The 18718-nt window shown below is 37.5% G+C and overlaps 1 protein-coding gene across 2 annotated transcripts; it reads left to right on the top strand.

The window, feature by feature from the left end:
* The first annotated feature begins 1252 nt into the window (after positions 1-1252).
* LOC107563992 (serine-rich adhesin for platelets-like) lies at positions 1253-18463 on the top strand. 2 transcript variants are annotated; one of them, XM_016248975.1, is made up of 10 exons: positions 1253-1545; positions 4347-4479; positions 6190-6355; positions 6843-6952; positions 7115-7278; positions 7398-7417; positions 11134-11270; positions 11483-11643; positions 11859-12773; positions 12915-18463. In XM_016248975.1, the coding sequence occupies exons 2-10, from the start codon at positions 4367-4369 to the stop codon at positions 17357-17359; spliced, it is 6231 nt and encodes a 2076-aa protein (XP_016104461.1). In that variant the 5' UTR covers positions 1253-1545; positions 4347-4366; the 3' UTR covers positions 17360-18463. The 2 variants fall into 2 exon arrangements, with proteins under 2 accessions (XP_016104461.1, XP_016104460.1); XM_016248974.1 differs by lacking the exon at positions 7398-7417 and adding an exon at positions 9212-9231 and having other exon boundaries at positions 11859-18463.
* The last annotated feature ends 255 nt before the right edge of the window (positions 18464-18718 follow it).

Genomic DNA, 18718 nt, shown 5'->3' with positions numbered 1-18718 from the left:
TGCATGCTGGGAACTAGCAAACCCTTAACATTTCAGCAGTATTGTTCAATTTGAAATTCAGCTGGGACATTTGGGGGAATTCTGTTTGTCTAACTGGGGTTTTTATGTGGGTTCAAGATACCACTTACCTCTTTACACATTATTCCTGACAGCTGAATGAATAAGTGCTTTGTAAAGGTGAAAACTATTCAGTTGTTTCAGTATTAAAGCAGTGAGGTTATTACTTTAATGTGTACTGTTTATGATTTAGTGGGTTATCTGTTCATGTGTTATTGACCACAACTACTGTCATTATTACAGTCTAGTTTTTCTCAATGAAAATGAGGGGAAATCATTTGGGATTCAAATCTACAAATGAAGATTTACAGTGAAAAAACAAAAGGTTATGATGTAAAATAAATCATAGATATTCCGTTTCTGGGTCACTCGCTACAAGTGCACATCAAATAATTAGATTTGTGAGACTGATCAAGTGACTTAGTATAGATGGTCAGATGTTCATGTTTCCATTGAAGCTCAAGATACGCTTTGGATCATCTCAAATCATGCTGGAGAACATTTGTGCAGCTTGGCCACTGCTGCCATTAGGGCAAAACTTCACTTTTCACTTATTATGATGAATTTGTAATGAACAAAATACACGTATTTTCACTAGTGGGCTCAGACATTTTGAACACCGCTCTATATAGGTGTCTTTTGCTGTAAGATGAAGGTTATAAAGTTTTTTTTTTGCGCATATATATATATATATATATATATATATATATATATATATATATATATATATATATATATATTCTTGTAGCTTCTTAAAATTATGGTTGAACCACTGATGTCACATAGACTATTTTAAGCGCTCGGATTTCATCAAAAATATCTTAATTTGTGTTCTGAAGATGAACGATGGTCTTACGGGTTTAGAACGACATGGGGGTGAGTAATTAATGACAGAATTTCACTTTTGGGTGAACTATCCCTTTAATGCCATTAAATATGCATTTATGATTTTGCCCAATAAACAGCCTACTATCATATTGCATAACTCTAGGAGGTCAACAGGACACAGTTAAAGAGATGAGGCGGGGAATGGGCTTCTTTCTCTTTCACTGATTAGTAGAAGCGCGTGGTATTTCCAACATCTGCACTCCCATAGGCCAATCTCAACGCCGTGTAACTTGGCTGGCCAATAGGATGAGAGGAATAACGCCGAGCTCCCTGCCACTCATCACACTAACCAATAGGAGCGCGACCATGGATGTCAAGGATTGGTTGAATTCACCTCCAGGACGAGACTTCTACGTTCGAAAACAAACGCAGTATAGAAAAATTAATGTTAGTATCGTACCCGAATCCTCTCAACTCGACGGTCGGTTTTCTGGTTTACAATCAAATATCTGCAGCAGAAACGTAAAAATCATGGAATATGGGAATACCAGGAGCAGATGGCAGCAGCGCTCGTAGCCAACAGGAAGAGCTAGCCTGCTAGCTTACAGACGAATTTCACTACGGACAAATCGAGCGGAAATTTAAAGGAAAGCCCGTCAGGTAAATGCTCTCTTCTGTTTATTATACAACATAGATACGCTAGCGCCGCGTTTGCAAATCATTTTTTATTCTAAGTGAAGTATATCCTGTTTAAAGATTCAGTTTGGACCGCGATGGTCCGCTTATGTTCAGTGAGCTAACTGGACCCCTTTGGTTTGGGGTGAAGTCCGTTAACTCGGCTCCTCTGACAGTGATAAATGGCCCCTTGAGGCTCTGACCATTAATAACCAGCAGTTATGAATTGGAAAAATCAATTATCCTTTGACCTCTAGTCATGTATGTTGTTTAATAATTACTAATTGGCACGATCAAATATGCCTGACGACAGATGAAGGCGTGTCTGTGAGACCATGCGGCATGTAATATTTACTGTAATCTTATTTTATTAACCCTTTGAGAGTCCTTGTATATAGTATTTTTTCTATGCTGTGCCTGTGATCTCGGCGCGAGTCGACAGTCCAGAGGTCTTGCTGAGTTGCTGTTTACACGCATTCCCGGAGCTCTTATTTTCACGCTCGAACTTGATTACAACTCAAGTGCTGAAGTGTTTTCTGACTGAATAGCTGCTTTGTAGTTCGACTCTTGACCTGTCGGTGGAGAGAAGGATTATACGTTTATTAATCCCCGAGAGGAGGATGTTTGCTTGCAAGAGAGCAGCAAAAATCGACAGGGTTATAATACACTATACCAAACAAGCACTATGCAATGCAATGTACAACAACGCCTCTAAATCGGGTAAAGCAGCTGCAATGACCACTAAATATATTTTTTTTTTTTGCAAGGAAAAAACAGCATTGCATTGAAGCACAATAACATAAAATGAAAGAGAAAGCGTTAAAAAAAAAGACACTCCATTCTGGGGGGGGGGTTTAACTCTTTTTGTTCTTATTATCATCAATGAGCTTGAGCGATTTTACAATAAGGGAAATCTCAGCACGAGAAACATCAAATCTAGGCAAAGTCTTGAGAAATTTGTTTTTGTTAATAAAAAATGTACAATGAAACAAAAAATGAACAACAAGGTCAATAGCATGGTCACTGCCATGGAAAAAAAGTAAAGAAATATGATTTAAACTTTAAGCAAAAAAGTTTAAATCAGGTTTTATAAAAGCAGATGGATAACAACTTAAATTCCCCTGAAGAGATTTAACTTGATTGCAATGGTACACTACACATAATACACACGAGTTAGAGAGATCAACAAAAGTAGCAGTTTGGGAGTTGTTTGGATGGACATTATGTAGACTCTAAAAAATGAACCTTTCTCTTTTTTTTATTACAAATACAATATTTTTCAGACAGTAACCATGCTCTCTTCCAGTGAATACTTTCAAAAATTATTACAGAACATTTTATATCTAGGGGATGTGTAAACTGAGTAATGTAACAATTGCTTTATATGTTTACTGTTACATTTTTTTTATCGAGAAGACAAAATCCATCCAAAGCGTTTGGGCATACACTAAATATCTTCCTGTCATAAATGGGCTAGATTGATTACACTTACTCAGCATTGGCTCTATGTTTCCGAGTGTCTTCTTGAGGAAATAGGTATGGTATCTTTTTGCTTGGTTAGACATTTTTTTATTGTTATTCTTCTGCTGTTTACACACTGTAAAATGTAATTGTGGACAAAATCTGGTGCATTCAGATTTTTAGGTTCTCTCAACTATTGTCTTAATTGTTCTGAGTAACACTTCTTTGTCAACTTAAATGTATGCATTCACTAAATGCAAAATGATTAGTTCATTCTATATATATATATATATATATATATATATATATATATATATAGGGGGAGTGAGAAAGGCATAGAGATACACATATATGAGCTCTTAATATCACAAAATAACTAACAATAACAAAACTGCAACAAAATAACTGAAAATTGACAAAACTACAACAAAAGTTCAAAAAGAGATATAGAAACAATCCTATAACAGCATGATTAGTTCATGCTGCAATGCATGCTGGGAACTAGCAAACCCTTAACATTTCAGCAGTATTGTTCAATTTGAAATTCAGCTGGGACATTTGGGGGAATTCTGTTTGTCTAACTGGGGTTTTTATGTGGGTTCAAGATACCACTTACCTCTTTACACATTATTCCTGACAGCTGAATGAATAAGTGCTTTGTAAAGGTGAAAACTATTCAGTTGTTTCAGTATTAAAGCAGTGAGGTTATTACTTTAATGTGTACTGTTTATGATTTAGTGGGTTATCTGTTCATGTGTTATTGACCACAACTACTGTCATTATTACAGTCTAGTTTTTCTCAATGAAAATGAGGGGAAATCATTTGGGATTCAAATCTACAAATGAAGATTTACAGTGAAAAAACAAAAGGTTATGATGTAAAATAAATCATAGATATTCCGTTTCTGGGTCACTCGCTACAAGTGCACATCAAATAATTAGATTTGTGAGACTGATCAAGTGACTTAGTATAGATGGTCAGATGTTCATGTTTCCATTGAAGCTCAAGATACGCTTTGGATCATCTCAAATCATGCTGGAGAACATTTGTGCAGCTTGGCCACTGCTGCCATTAGGGCAAAACTTCACTTTTCACTTATTATGATGAATTTGTAATGAACAAAATACACGTATTTTCACTAGTGGGCTCAGACATTTTGAACACCGCTCTATATAGGTGTCTTTTGCTGTAAGATGAAGGTTATATTTTTAGAAATCTCTGAGGAAAAAAAAAACATAATTGCTGTTGTTCTTCTCTATTATACTTGAGCAGAGTGACTTGCAGCTGTTTGAATGTGTTACTCACCAGCTTCATTTTGTTCCAGCATGTTGATGGTGGGCGACCATGGAGGGATCTTATAGAATGAGTGTGAGAGAGCTTTGTGAGACAGATGATCTGGCCACAAGTCTGGTGCTGGATCCCTTACTGGGGTTTAGCACCCATAAGATGAACATAAGGTACTTATTATACTTGTTTTTATTGAGCTAATGCTTTATGCATGATCAACCATTTTTATGTACGGTATTTAAAGAAAAATATTTTTTATATGTTTGTTTTTTTGTATAGTAATGTGAAACATACACTGCTTCAAAAGTTTATGGTCAGTTTTTGAGGTTCACATTTTTGAAAGAAGTTTCTTATGTTCACCAAGGCTGCATTAATTTGATTTTAAAAAAAAATACTGTAATATTACAGTGTTTCCCACAGACTTGCACTCTTATCAGTGGTGAGGCCAGACATGTTTAAGTGGGTGGGCGTACATAAAACAGGGTGGGCAAAGTGTAGCATATGAAAACTGCATGTCAGATTGCCAACAGAAAATACAGCACGAAGGTACAATACCCAATACTTCTAAAGCATTGATTAATAAAAATAAATTGACAAGTGTATGGTATGCGCCTATAGGAAGAGGGAAAATGAAGAAACTGCCTGTAATTAACCATGAAAACTAGCGGTTAATATATATATATTTTTAAACTAGATATATAAAGTTACAGTGAAATAAGATGTTTATTATTATTATTATAGTTTAATAAATTATATCCATTTGGAAAATTACCAACTTCCCATTGGGTGGGCCACAGTTCAAAGTGGGTGGGCCCATCCGTAGCTTCGCCACTGCACTCTATGTGTGGCGGCACTTCCCCAGGGGGAAATATATATATATATATATATATATATATATATATATATATATATATATATATATATATATATATATATATATACACACACACACACACCGGTTCACATTTACAACTCTGCTCTGCGTGTTTGCTGTGTGGAAACAGTCGATTTTCACGTTGGTTTGAATGGGCTAATTAAAATAGCTAATTCATGCTCTGCCAGCAGGAGGCAGTTTTGTAGAGACAGAAATAGCGGTTTCCTCGGTAACAGCTGTAATTAAAGCAGCTGCTGCGCTCATGAACGCTACTTTATTATAGGAAAGATTAAATGAAAATGACAGCCAAGCTTTTCTGAAGACGGTCGGTTATCTTCAAAGATGCATTGAAATAAAAACACCTGCCCCGTGTTTTGATTTTGAAACATGCAGAGCTCATGTTTATTCAACATCAAAGACTTTAGGAAAATCTATTTGTGGCAGGCAATTTTGATATTGTGGCGGGCCGCCACAAATTAATCAGTGTATGGGAAACACTTATGAAAAATTATTACCATTCGTAATTTTTTAATGTTTATAATATATTTAAAAATGTACTTTATTACTGTGATGGCAAAGCTGATATTTCATCAGCTATTACTCCAGTCTTCAGTGTCACATGATCATTCAGATATCATTCATATGCTGATTTGGTGCTTAAGAAACATTTTATAATAATAATAATAATAATAATTAGTATTATTATTATTACTGCTACTACTGTTATTATTATTATTTATGTTAAAAACAGTTTCCTTTTGTTTTTGGAAACCACTTTGATGAATAGAAAGTTCAAAAGAACAGCATTTAATTGAAATAGAAGTTGTTTGTTACAATATAAATGTCTTTACTGTCACTTTTGATCAGTTTAATGTGACATTGCTAAAAAAAAGAGTATTAATTTATTTAAAAAAAAAAAAAGTCTTATTGACTCCAGACTTTTGAACTGTATTGTAAATGATTTCTTCCATTCATAATTTTGATTACTTACATTATGTGAATGAAGTCCTCCCCCTGAGATCCGGCGATGGGGTTACCTCAGAGGGACACTTCTACGCTTCAAACGCACACATGACTTCCAGGCCACCTTTGATGCCCTGTTGGATGGGGAATGGGTCAGTGGCTATTTCACCGGGCTGGGTTCACACCGACAGGAGTTGTTAAAGCAGCATGTGAGTATCATATCCAGAATTGCTGAATGTCCATTTTTGCGCTTTGCAAACATGTGTAATCATCATTCATCACCAAAGAGGAATGTAGGAATGCTTGAATTGTTTTGAATGAGTAGCTGTTGTTGTGTCTAGTGTAGTAACGATGGTTTGCCTTTTTTCAGCATATTTGTCTACATGTTTGTCTTTGCTAGATCAGTTGTTTGCCTTCATGATGAGTACAGTCTCTCTGCACATAAGGACTGTACTAGACCAAAAACATTGTTGGGCTTACATAGACAAGGGAAAATATTGATTTTTGTGATTAATTGAAATCTTTCTTTCAACAATCCCGAGCCTGTGTCTTGAACTGAATATGCTTAAATGGTCCAAATGAATCTTTTACTTTTATTAAAGACAAGCACAGCATATTACTTGACATGAAGTAATATAATTAATGTATATGGCAGTGTGCTTAAACTATTTTAACCTGCTCATCTGTTTTCTTTAGATGTATCGCTATATGACAGCATTTCTGTTGGACAGTGGAGTGAACATTGAGCCATGTAACCGCTATTCTTCTGAAACGAATGGAGCCAAAATCACATCCACCCGACACTGGTTAGAATCATTGTTTTTGTTTTTGTTTTTTCAATCTTAAATTAAAAATCAGCATTTTAACTGTATGTTAATTATTTAATCCTAACGCATAATAAACTGATCTCCTTATTTAAATTCTGTTAATCACCATATTTAAGGATATAAAAATTTTGAATTCTCCAGGCTTGTGGGAGAACGGGTGGAGGTACTGCAGGGCTGTATAGCTGAGCTGAGCCCTGAGGATAGTGCTGTCCTCAGAGCAGGAGTGAATGACTTCAGCGTCATGTACTCGATGCGCAAGAGATGTGCTCAGCTTTGGTTGGGGCCGGCTGCCTTCATCAATCATGGTGAGAGAGCCCATATGCATATACTGATAAGTAATATTCTTTTTCAAAATTCGTTCTGTGGTAAGGTACAGGATCTGATTGTGCATTTTTTTCCCTTTCATTTTTATTGTTGGGAGAAGACTGCAGACCCAACTGCAAGGTAAGATACTATATTATTAGTTTTGCTTTAGTGGGGAATCTTTTGAATTGCTTAGCTTTTCAAAGACCCTGTATATCTGTAGTGTATCTTGCAGCCTTAATGTACAATTATATACAAGTTGATTTGTTAGACTTGTCTGTAAAGTTTGTTTAACTAGGTCTTGCTAGATCTGATAGAAGTGATTAAGGAGCTTTGCTTTCAGTTTTCCTGTTTGTATTCCGTCTATAATGTATAAAACGATACCAGTTTTTTTTATAATAATAATAATAATAATTAGTATTATTATTATTACTGCTACTACTGTTATTATTATTATTTATGTTAAAAACAGTTTCCTTTTGTTTTTGGAAACCACTTTGATGAATAGAAAGTTCAAAAGAACAGCATTTAATTGAAATAGAAGTTGTTTGTTACAATATAAATGTCTTTACTGTCACTTTTGATCAGTTTAATGTGACATTGCTAAAAAAAAGAGTATTAATTTATTTAAAAAAAAAAAAAGTCTTATTGACTCCAGACTTTTGAACTGTATTGTAAATGATTTCTTCCATTCATAATTTTGATTACTTACATTATGTGAATGAAGTCCTCCCCCTGAGATCCGGCGATGGGGTTACCTCAGAGGGACACTTCTACGCTTCAAACGCACACATGACTTCCAGGCCACCTTTGATGCCCTGTTGGATGGGGAATGGGTCAGTGGCTATTTCACCGGGCTGGGTTCACACCGACAGGAGTTGTTAAAGCAGCATGTGAGTATCATATCCAGAATTGCTGAATGTCCATTTTTGCGCTTTGCAAACATGTGTAATCATCATTCATCACCAAAGAGGAATGTAGGAATGCTTGAATTGTTTTGAATGAGTAGCTGTTGTTGTGTCTAGTGTAGTAACGATGGTTTGCCTTTTTTCAGCATATTTGTCTACATGTTTGTCTTTGCTAGATCAGTTGTTTGCCTTCATGATGAGTACAGTCTCTCTGCACATAAGGACTGTACTAGACCAAAAACATTGTTGGGCTTACATAGACAAGGGAAAATATTGATTTTTGTGATTAATTGAAATCTTTCTTTCAACAATCCCGAGCCTGTGTCTTGAACTGAATATGCTTAAATGGTCCAAATGAATCTTTTACTTTTATTAAAGACAAGCACAGCATATTACTTGACATGAAGTAATATAATTAATGTATATGGCAGTGTGCTTAAACTATTTTAACCTGCTCATCTGTTTTCTTTAGATGTATCGCTATATGACAGCATTTCTGTTGGACAGTGGAGTGAACATTGAGCCATGTAACCGCTATTCTTCTGAAACGAATGGAGCCAAAATCACATCCACCCGACACTGGTTAGAATCATTGTTTTTGTTTTTGTTTTTTCAATCTTAAATTAAAAATCAGCATTTTAACTGTATGTTAATTATTTAATCCTAACGCATAATAAACTGATCTCCTTATTTAAATTCTGTTAATCACCATATTTAAGGATATAAAAATTTTGAATTCTCCAGGCTTGTGGGAGAACGGGTGGAGGTACTGCAGGGCTGTATAGCTGAGCTGAGCCCTGAGGATAGTGCTGTCCTCAGAGCAGGAGTGAATGACTTCAGCGTCATGTACTCGATGCGCAAGAGATGTGCTCAGCTTTGGTTGGGGCCGGCTGCCTTCATCAATCATGGTGAGAGAGCCCATATGCATATACTGATAAGTAATATTCTTTTTCAAAATTCGTTCTGTGGTAAGGTACAGGATCTGATTGTGCATTTTTTTCCCTTTCATTTTTATTGTTGGGAGAAGACTGCAGACCCAACTGCAAGGTAAGATACTATATTATTAGTTTTGCTTTAGTGGGGAATCTTTTGAATTGCTTAGCTTTTCAAAGACCCTGTATATCTGTAGTGTATCTTGCAGCCTTAATGTACAATTATATACAAGTTGATTTGTTAGACTTGTCTGTAAAGTTTGTTTAACTAGGTCTTGCTAGATCTGATAGAAGTGATTAAGGAGCTTTGCTTTCAGTTTTCCTGTTTGTATTCCGTCTATAATGTATAAAACGATACCAGTTTTTCTGTAGTACAAATTACCGATTCGACATCTGCACGCAGTCGACTGATGCGTGGATGCGTTGAGATGTGCTTAGGGTAATTGGTATCGCGTATCTGCGTGTGATGCACTTCTTGGTCAAATCCCCATCTTATCTTCAAAAGAATCTGGTATATCACAGTAGATCTGTGCAAATGGTGAAATGCAGCCTAATAGACCTGTCACTGTCTGTTATTTCTTTAATAATTATCAAACAGCAGTATTGACAAGATAAAGATGACAACCGTTTACTGCTTGCTTGTGTGGATCGCTTTAGTGGTTTTAATAAGCCTTTTAAGAACACTTAGTTTTGTTTCTTGTCGTTTATTTTTTGTTGTTCATGTAGTTTAAAAACACTTGAAGACTATTTTTACTATTGTTTTATTTATTTAAATAGTAAAGAGTGTGTTCAATAAAACAGTTTTTGCTATGGTATCAACATTTTAAGAATTATGACATTTCACTGGTATTGGTATGAATGACTGAACTTTTGGTATCATGTCAACCCGACCAATGATAATGCAAGCAGAAGTGATTACTTGGAAATTGGTATTTGTTCTTTGAGACATGTGGTAAGATAAACTTAAGACAATGTGCTGTTGTAAAGGGAAGAGAGCAAAAAAGTATACTGCTAAAGGGCACTGTTGCAGACATGAACATTTCTCCTGTGTCTGTTTTCTTTTATGCATATGCACAAATTCTAATCATGTTGCGTTAACTTAAAGCACTGACAGATCATTTCACACACTGTTGATTATTTTTTACATATAAATAAATAAGCATGTAAACCTAGCTCATATTTTCTCTCTCTGTGTATTTATTTTTACTATTAAGTCTGGGTCATTGTAGTCCTAAATGTAAATACACAGACATGTATAGAAAAAAAATACACTACTGTTCAAAGATTTGGAGTCTTTTTTTTTTTTTAGAAATGAACATTTTTATTTAGCAAAGATGCGTCAAATTGATAAAAGTGTCAGTAAAGGCATTTATTATGTTACAAAAGATATCAGTCTTTATTTGAAGAATCCTGAATTAAAGGTTTTTGTTTTCATATTAATAAATTAAGCAGCAAAACTGTTTTTCAACATTGACAATAATAAGAAATGTTTCTTGAGCACCAATTCAGCATAATAGAATGATTTCTGTAGGATAATATGACTCTGAAGACTGGAGTCAAATGTTTAAAATGTATTAAAATAGAACAGATTTTTAAAATTGTAATAATACTTCACAGTATTACTGTTTTACTGTATTTATCTTTGAATACAGTCTGGGTGACTTCAGACTTCAAAAACATTAAAAAAAAGTCATACTGACTTCAAACTTTTGAACCGTAGTTTATATATAAATTGATGTTAACGCACATATAGCATGACATACAGTACTATTATTTTAAAATGTGCAAATGTTTCACTTTTAGTGTGTATTATCCATTTGATCATTTTTAAAATGTATGTATTTTATTTTTATTTATTTTATCTGACTTTAGTCCTAACATGGCAACACCCATTTTTTAAAATTACATTTCCTTAATTTGTTTTCACTTGTTTCCTGGCATATGACTAAATGGATTATAGTCAAACAGTGTATACTGAAAAGTAATTTGCTCATACTGTTTCTGTTCCTCCTATTAGTTTGTCCCTGGAGATAAGAATGGAGCTTGTGTAAAAGTGGTGCGGCCCATCTCGCCGGGGGAGGAGATTACCTGTTACTATGGGGACAGCTTTTTTGGGGAGAATAATGAAATGTGTGAATGTTGCACATGTGAGAGGTGAGAGAATATACGTTAATACTGCTTCAAGGCCATCTGCTTTGGATATTATAGTGATGTTGGATCTGTAATGCACAATTATCTCAATGGATGCTTGTAATTGGTCTGAACTGTATTAGGGTTTAATGTCAATTAGGTTTCTAATGACAGAAATAAATTTAAAAGCCTTTTAAATCTGCTTTTATCATAACTAATTATGCCAATCTATGCAGGAGAGGAGAGGGATCATTTAAGAAGAGAGACCAGTCACCAGATGTGGCTTGCTCCATGGATCCTTCAGGACAGAAATATGAGTTCAGAGAGACCGACCTAAGGCTTAACAGGAATAGAGGAAATGGCACCCCAAAGCCGTTTCTCACTGTATCAAACTCGGGTATGCATGTTATACCATTCATATTTAGTTATTTTCTTATTACTTGTGTCCTGGAGTGAAATGTGTATGTTCTGAATTTAAAATTACAAAGGATGTAATTAAGCATCCCATGCAATTTCCTAATAAAGTGATGAAAAACCTGTATTATTATAATTTCATTACTGCCGATCACTTAACTCTGGCTGTCTATTCTTCTTGTCTCATTCTCTTGTCAGCTTTGCCAATGAGGAATACATTTTCCCAACGGACAAAGAGGAACGCCCTTGTTTTGAGCAAGATGAGAAAGACTGATAGGTGGAGGAGGGAGGAGCAATGCAAACAGGTGGAAAAGAAAACACAAAACCTCTTATCATCTTTGCCTCACCTCGAGCTAAAGGAGCTGAGCATCTGCCTCTATCAGCACAGCACAAATTTCCTATTAAGCTGTAAAGATCCCTTGAGCAAAGAAAGGGCCCTGCTATACCTAATTGAGAAAGAGCGACCAAAACCAGAGAGGATCACAAGGAACAGCAAATCTGTCTCTCCACCACTCAGTAGTGCTAACATAAATGGACCGGAGGAGAGAAAAGATGAGGATGGAGAAATGTTAAATGAAGACCCTGTCATTAGATTTAAACCCTTTACTCTTGGATGTGTTTCCAGTGTACATGAAAGAGACAGCATGAAGGCCAAGGGACGTAACATTGATGCATCATCTGTCAGAATTGTCCACCAGGGCATTTCCTCAAGGACCAGGAATATTCTTCGTAGTCGTCTGAGCAGTCTCCAAGCAAGGAGTCGATCTAAACTCCCAGGATTCAACACAAGGAGGACCAGACTGATCAAATCGAACTCTAAACTCTCTACAGGGCAAAATGAATGCTCTGACTCTCAGACACAAGATGGGAAGCAGCAAAAAGGAAGTGAGGTTGAGTCCAAGGACAATACTAACCCTGTTTTAATCACTCCAGGTAAACCATGTACTGATAAATGTGTACACATTGACGGAGACACTGGAACTAACAGTGACAAATCATCACAAACAGAGAGCACGGTGATCAGAGAGACGCAGCAGAGAGTCTTTAGGGATTGCCTCAGGGAAGTGGCTGGTGACGGGGGACACATCAGCGGTTCCATTGCTCCTAGGGAAGGTGATGTTAGTTCTTGTGTAGCTTCAGAGACCTCAGGGGATAACAAGCAAAACCACAGGCAGTCTGTCTCTTCTAGTGCTGTAAGCGTTACACCCTCCTTGTCTTCACCATCTCTTAATAGTCCTGTCTCTCTCCTCTCAGGGTTAAATCGTTACCTCAGAGTCAGTCTGGTACGGGTGGCTATCCCAGGAAAGCCAGAGGTTGAAAGAACAGGTCAGAGGGAGGCAGACAGTACAAGAGACAAGGTTACAGCAGCAGCATCAGTACAGCAGAGCACAAAATTTAATGGGAGCAAAGAAAGCAATATTCAAGGTAAGAAAGGGGTGAAGGAGTTGTATTTCACACCAGTAAATATGGAGAGTGCAGAAAAGTACTTAAAAGTAACTTGTGATTTAGAGACTGACAAAAATGCAGTCACACAACCTGCTGTGAAAGAACTTGTGGATGTGTATGGTAAGGATAGCCACAGTGAGTATGAAATTGAAGGTAAGCAAGATGATAAAGTTGTAACAGTCACATCTGTTGAAGTCACAATTCCCAAAAATTCAGAAAATGCCGTAAAGAACCGGAAAGGAGCAGACAAAGATAAGAAACAAAAACATGTTGAAAGCGTACCTAAGGTGCAAGATAAAGAAAGCAGCATCAAGAAGCAGGAAGAAGTCATTGTTGAAGGAAATTACTTGAAAAAGAAAGTGTTAACAGCAAGTTTTGGTAGCAGGACTGTTGTTGTTAAAGAGGCAAGGGTACTGCTGATGGATATTAGAAAGAGTTTGAGTTGCAAGTTTAGTCAACAAGATAAAGATGCTAATGACCACCAACCTCCGTGCAGTTACAGTGGTATAGGAGAAGCTGATAATATGAAGACACTATTACTTGCTGACAATAAAGAGACAAAGGACAAGCATGATGCACTTAATAACAAAAATGAGCACCCTAATCAAGGACTCACGGCAGCTGATCAGTCAAATATACATGAAGATACTCAAGAGAAACAGTCAGAAAGCGCTTTGAATTCCTCAGAACCCCCATCCATGTGCATGGTTTCTCTGGATCATAGTCCCCAGAGCAGCATTCCCCTAAAGAAACGGGCATTTCGAGAATCGCTTGATACAGACCCAGAACAGGATGTTAATGTACCTGCAACACCGTGTACTGATGGCAGTAAAGGCAAAGAACCCAACTCGGAATATCTGTTACCTAAGCCACGCGAAAGCAGCAGTGTGGATACAACATTAATGAAATGTTCAATACCAGAATCAAGTTTATCTCTCAAAGACAATGTTTGCATTGGGTCCAAAAAGCGTGGCTCATCCAAGTTGATAAAGACTTCGGCTAAACAATACTGTAAAGGTCTTCAGAGTACTCATCGTGGACCAGGGAAAAACAGTGTCAGAGTTCCTGAATACAGGGATAGCACGAGTAAAGTACATGTTTGTGAGAGGACAATCAATGACCCTAAGAGTGAAATTACAGAAGCAGTCAAATGCAATATGGGAGAGAAAAGTGACAAAGGATTAGGAGGAGGAAATAAAGGACCAGGGGACTGTGAGATCACGGATAATATTGAACATGCCATTAAGGATGAGTGGTCTACCTCAGATGATTTGGATAAGACGGAAGAAGAGCAGAGGTTAAATGTCAGAATCCGCCTTAAGAGAAAAAGGGGAAAGGAGTGGGCAATGGAGTGTACGGATGAGGCAAAAAGTGTTGTGGACAAGTCAAGCCCACAGCAATGCTTGGCTTTAGTTGACCCTTTTAGTGCCATTTTGGATACTGTCTCAATTTTAAATGCAGAAATGGAGAGGATTCGGGGTCATGGGGAGGCCGATAATGGCGTAGGTTTAGAGAAAGCCACCAAAGCAGTTCAAGACGTCCTAGAACATTGCAGAAAAGAATGCGCTGCTAAGCCATGTAAAAGACAACAAAAAGTATCAGCTGTTCACATTAACAAAAACGTTAGTACACCAAACGAAATTGTTGAAGACAGTAGTGATGTTACTGACAAGCAGGTACAACAAAAATCATCTAGTCCAAAAATTGAGGTGGACATTGATGACATTAAACCGTTACCTCTGATTAGATTGTGCAGGAGAGCTGAAGGCAAGTGGGAGGTGGAGTGGAAAGAAGCTCAAAATGAAGATGGAAGCACTGATACTTTGCACAGGGAGCCAAAGAAATTAACATCTGTCTTTTCTACAGCAGCAATAGTAGAACAGATGCCTCTCGGCAAAGTTAAAGAGGAAAACCCGTCTCAATGCCAGAAACTAATGGCGGGGCGTAGTTGTACCTTCAGAGATCCACTGAGTTTTGAGACTTCACCCTTACCAATATCCCTTTCACCTTTGTCACTTTACTCTCCCTGTTATGATGGGCTGGCAGGGGTTGGTAATGTCAGTGGGAGTATTCAAGCAAAAGACAATGTAAGGGAGAATGTGTCAGACAGTCTCAATAGTTTTAAGACTGGAGTTATTAGAACCGACAACAAAGGAAGGGATGACATTTGCTTGAGCCACAATTTGTTTCAGATTAATAAAAGTCTGTCAAAACTCCAGGCTCTGAGCCAGTCACAGGTATGTGAGAAAAGTGTGCCCACTAACACCAGTATAACCTCTTCTCAGGTTCAGTCTCCTTCCATTTCTCCCTTTACCACGGAGTGTAGCTTTAGTAACTATTCTGAAGATGTGCTTGACTTTCCATGTTTAAATCTCGAAAGTTATGATCAGATGCCTGCACAAAACAACTTGGCAAGCTCTTTAATAGATTACTGTCCTGGTGAACCACATAACACCGGGTCCTTCAGCAGCCCCTTCTCTCAAAGTCCCACTGATGCATGGAATCCGGAGACCCCTTACCTAGGATCGCCAAGCCCAGTGAGTAACTTTAGTAGTGGTGAGGAGCTATGTTTCCCGGATATTGTGTTTGCTCAGTCTGACACATCCTCATCTATTGGTGCATCTCAACTGTTCTTCAAAGATAAGCTGTGTAATACAGCCACAAGTTCTGCTCCACTTCAAGACCCTGAGAAAGATCTGTACTTGTCTGATGGCGAGTTGTCCAAAACTCCCATAGAGCTCCAGGTCCAGGAAGATTCAGCATTACAGTTTCTCCCCAAAGACTTGACAATGTTTAACAATGCATCTACAAGTGCTAAACAGCCTGGGCACTCAACTGTGCGAATTCATCCTCAGGATAAAAAGTTACACTTTCTTGATTCCATTATTAACACAAAGTCCTCGGAGTCATACCTTGCTAAAATCGACATTAAAGACAACATTCATGGTCCGCTCAACTTGCATAGCTCCAAAGCTAAATCCGAATCTGTCTTTCCAAACCTGTCAACACACAGTCTGCATGGTGCCGGACCTCACAGTAACCTTGTTACACCCTTCCATTCACTTCACGTAGGAAATAAGTCAACCTCACTTGCTGATTATCCAGGTGCATTCAATTCTGGTAATGCACTTTTTCGTAGCAGTGACAAGAAGCTTCCTTTTTTTCCAAACCCCAAGAATGTCTCGAAAACTGAGGAAGGCCAGAATGCTTGTCGAATTTCTATGGCTGCAGGCAGCTCGAAATCCCACAACAACATGGAAAGCATCTATGCTTGTCCGGGTCCATCAAGTTCTCACAGTGGAAAAGAGTCTTCTGCTAGATGTCCTAATGCTGAGTTCTCAAGATTGGCTGAAAATCTGCAAAAAAAAACAAAGAACATCCCGTCCAAACAGTACCCTACTAATCCTGGTCAGCAAGGTGATCGCATTCACCCAGTTTATTTCATCAGCTCTAGCAAAACCACAACAAACGTCTTCAAGAACATAAAGCCCCAGATCACAAGGAATGATAAAGATCCATGCCTGCCCTCCACGTATTTATTTTCCTCATCCCAAGGTTCTCAATGTTACAGTACAACACAAAGCAAACCCTCAAGATTGGAAAAACCTCATGCTGTTGTGGCTCCCACTCAAAACACTCAACTTTCTGGAGTGTCTTCTATCCAGCCCAATAAGGATCAGATGTGTTCAAACATCTCTCACTGTGATTCTTCTGCTTTCAACTTCAGCTCCTCGCTTTCACCTCCTGCGTCGCAGCACAGCAGTCCTCATCTGGGATACAGAGAATCCTCAGTCCCTGAGGTCCCTTTGTTTAAAACTCAGTCAACCACCTTTGAACACGGTCAACCTCCTCACCAGTCTTACGTAGTGAACTTCACCGGAGATCATTCTGTGACTCTGGGGTACAGTGAGGATGGTGGAAGCTTGAATTATACTGGTTCAGGACCTGCAAATTACACTTACCATTGTCTTATGGAGCCTTCGGGAACTCAAGGAAGGCTGGTTGTAGAAGCATGTGGTCCCTCAAACTTCTCGCCTTCTCCCTCTGCGAGTAGGTTTGCAGGGTCTAAAGTCCACGGAGGCCAAGTCAGTAGGGATCAGCAGCATCAGGGGACCGGAACTCACCCATGTAATTCTCTACACTTCTCCACCTCCCACTCGCAAAGCACTCCCATAACGGATCGCAAGCCTAAGAGACTTAGGCTTGTGGTGACTGACGGTACAGTGGATCTGGACCTTCAATATACTGATTAATAACGACCAATTGTCGTTAATATGCTGAGACTTTATTTATTTAAACAACTTCAATGTAAGATGTTCTTTTTGTTTTTATTACACTGAAAACTAAATTTACAAATTTATGTAAAATGTCCTGTTCTTAGCATCAAAACAGAGTTTTCTTGAAATATTTAAAGACATTTTTTATTAGCACACTTGCCTAATTATTTGTATGCTACATGATGAATTTTGTTTAGTACGTTATTATAGAAGATCATATTTTCATGCTAGTGGTTTCTGTATTAAAACAGAGGAAAATAGATGTTCTGTTGGTCCTGTAATGCATAAGACTTGTCACATGATGGGGATGTTGTTCTCCGCAATGTGGAAATTCTCTCTATTTCCTCCTAGCCTTTTCAGTTCAGAGTTAGCGTCTAGATTGCAGTTGTTAAAAGAACATGCGTCCGATCATATGCGAGAAAAATAAGCTTGGCTGGCAACTTGCACAGCTTAGTGGGTTAGCACATGAAGGACCAGAGCAAGGATCATGTGCTTTTAATTTAGGGTTTAAATGCCCATCTGGCAAGTTGAATAAGAGTGTGCACCATTGACTGCACAAATATTTGTGCAACATATGACAAACACATACTTTGAGCAGCTCTCAGGTGTCCTGTATTTGGTTTAGGGGATTTCTGCATGTCATAAAAGAACCGTAGCAGCTGCTACATTAAATGCATACAAATCACAGAAATGTCAGCATCTTTACCAACTGTGATGTCATTTATTTGAATAGCATCCCATCTTTTCCACACAAATCACACACACTTTTCAAGCACAAATGTGTTTTGGCATTGGATGCTTTTATTTATTTTTTTTTTTTTTAAACACCAAGCATTTGTCTATATTAGATTCATGGGGTTTTGTATCATATTGGGTATTGCTTTGGTACTTTGGGCCAATGCATAATTAATTAGTTACCACTTGTATTACTCTAGAGAGATGTTTAGTGCCCTTTGGAGCTGATCCTTAATCAGACTCACTTAACATTTATAGAATATTGTTACTATAATGTACTGTAGTCCTGTAGGTCAACAAGACACAAAGCCTGACATCATCTCCGAACGTATATTGTGTGTGTGTGTGTGTTTTTTTTATTTTTTTTTATATCCTCCCCAGTACATGTCAGATATGGAATGCGTTTGTTGGTTTCTTATTTTTAACAGGTGCAGACCTGAGAGAGCACTGGGCTGTCCTACATGTTTATGACGTAGTTGTGTTAAGCCTTGCCTTGGTCTATAAAAAGCCAGTGTATTAATTATATTTATTTTAATATGTTCTTAACATGGTGCTTCAATATAACTTAATTTTTTGATTGTACTGAACTTAATGTATATT

Source organism: Sinocyclocheilus grahami, unplaced genomic scaffold (genome assembly GCF_001515645.1).
Source record: "Sinocyclocheilus grahami isolate Dianchi unplaced genomic scaffold, SAMN03320097.WGS_v1.1 scaffold901.1, whole genome shotgun sequence".
NCBI classification, from domain to species: Eukaryota; Metazoa; Chordata; class Actinopteri; order Cypriniformes; family Cyprinidae; genus Sinocyclocheilus; species Sinocyclocheilus grahami.
The sequence above is the reverse complement of the archived record's forward strand: the minus strand, read 5'-3'. Positions and strand labels throughout refer to the sequence as shown.

Coding starts and splice junctions, on each gene's coding strand:
- LOC107563992 (XM_016248974.1), top strand. CDS start 4,367: ATGGAGGGATCTTATAGAATGAGTGTGAGAGAGCTTTGTGAGACAGAT. Junction 7,279..9,211: donor GGCTGCCTTCATCAATCATG/GTGAGAGAGCCC, acceptor TGTTGGGAGAAG/ACTGCAGACCCAACTGCAAG. Junction 11,644..11,858: donor TCTCACTGTATCAAACTCGG/GTATGCATGTTA, acceptor TTCTCTTGTCAG/CTTTGCCAATGAGGAATACA.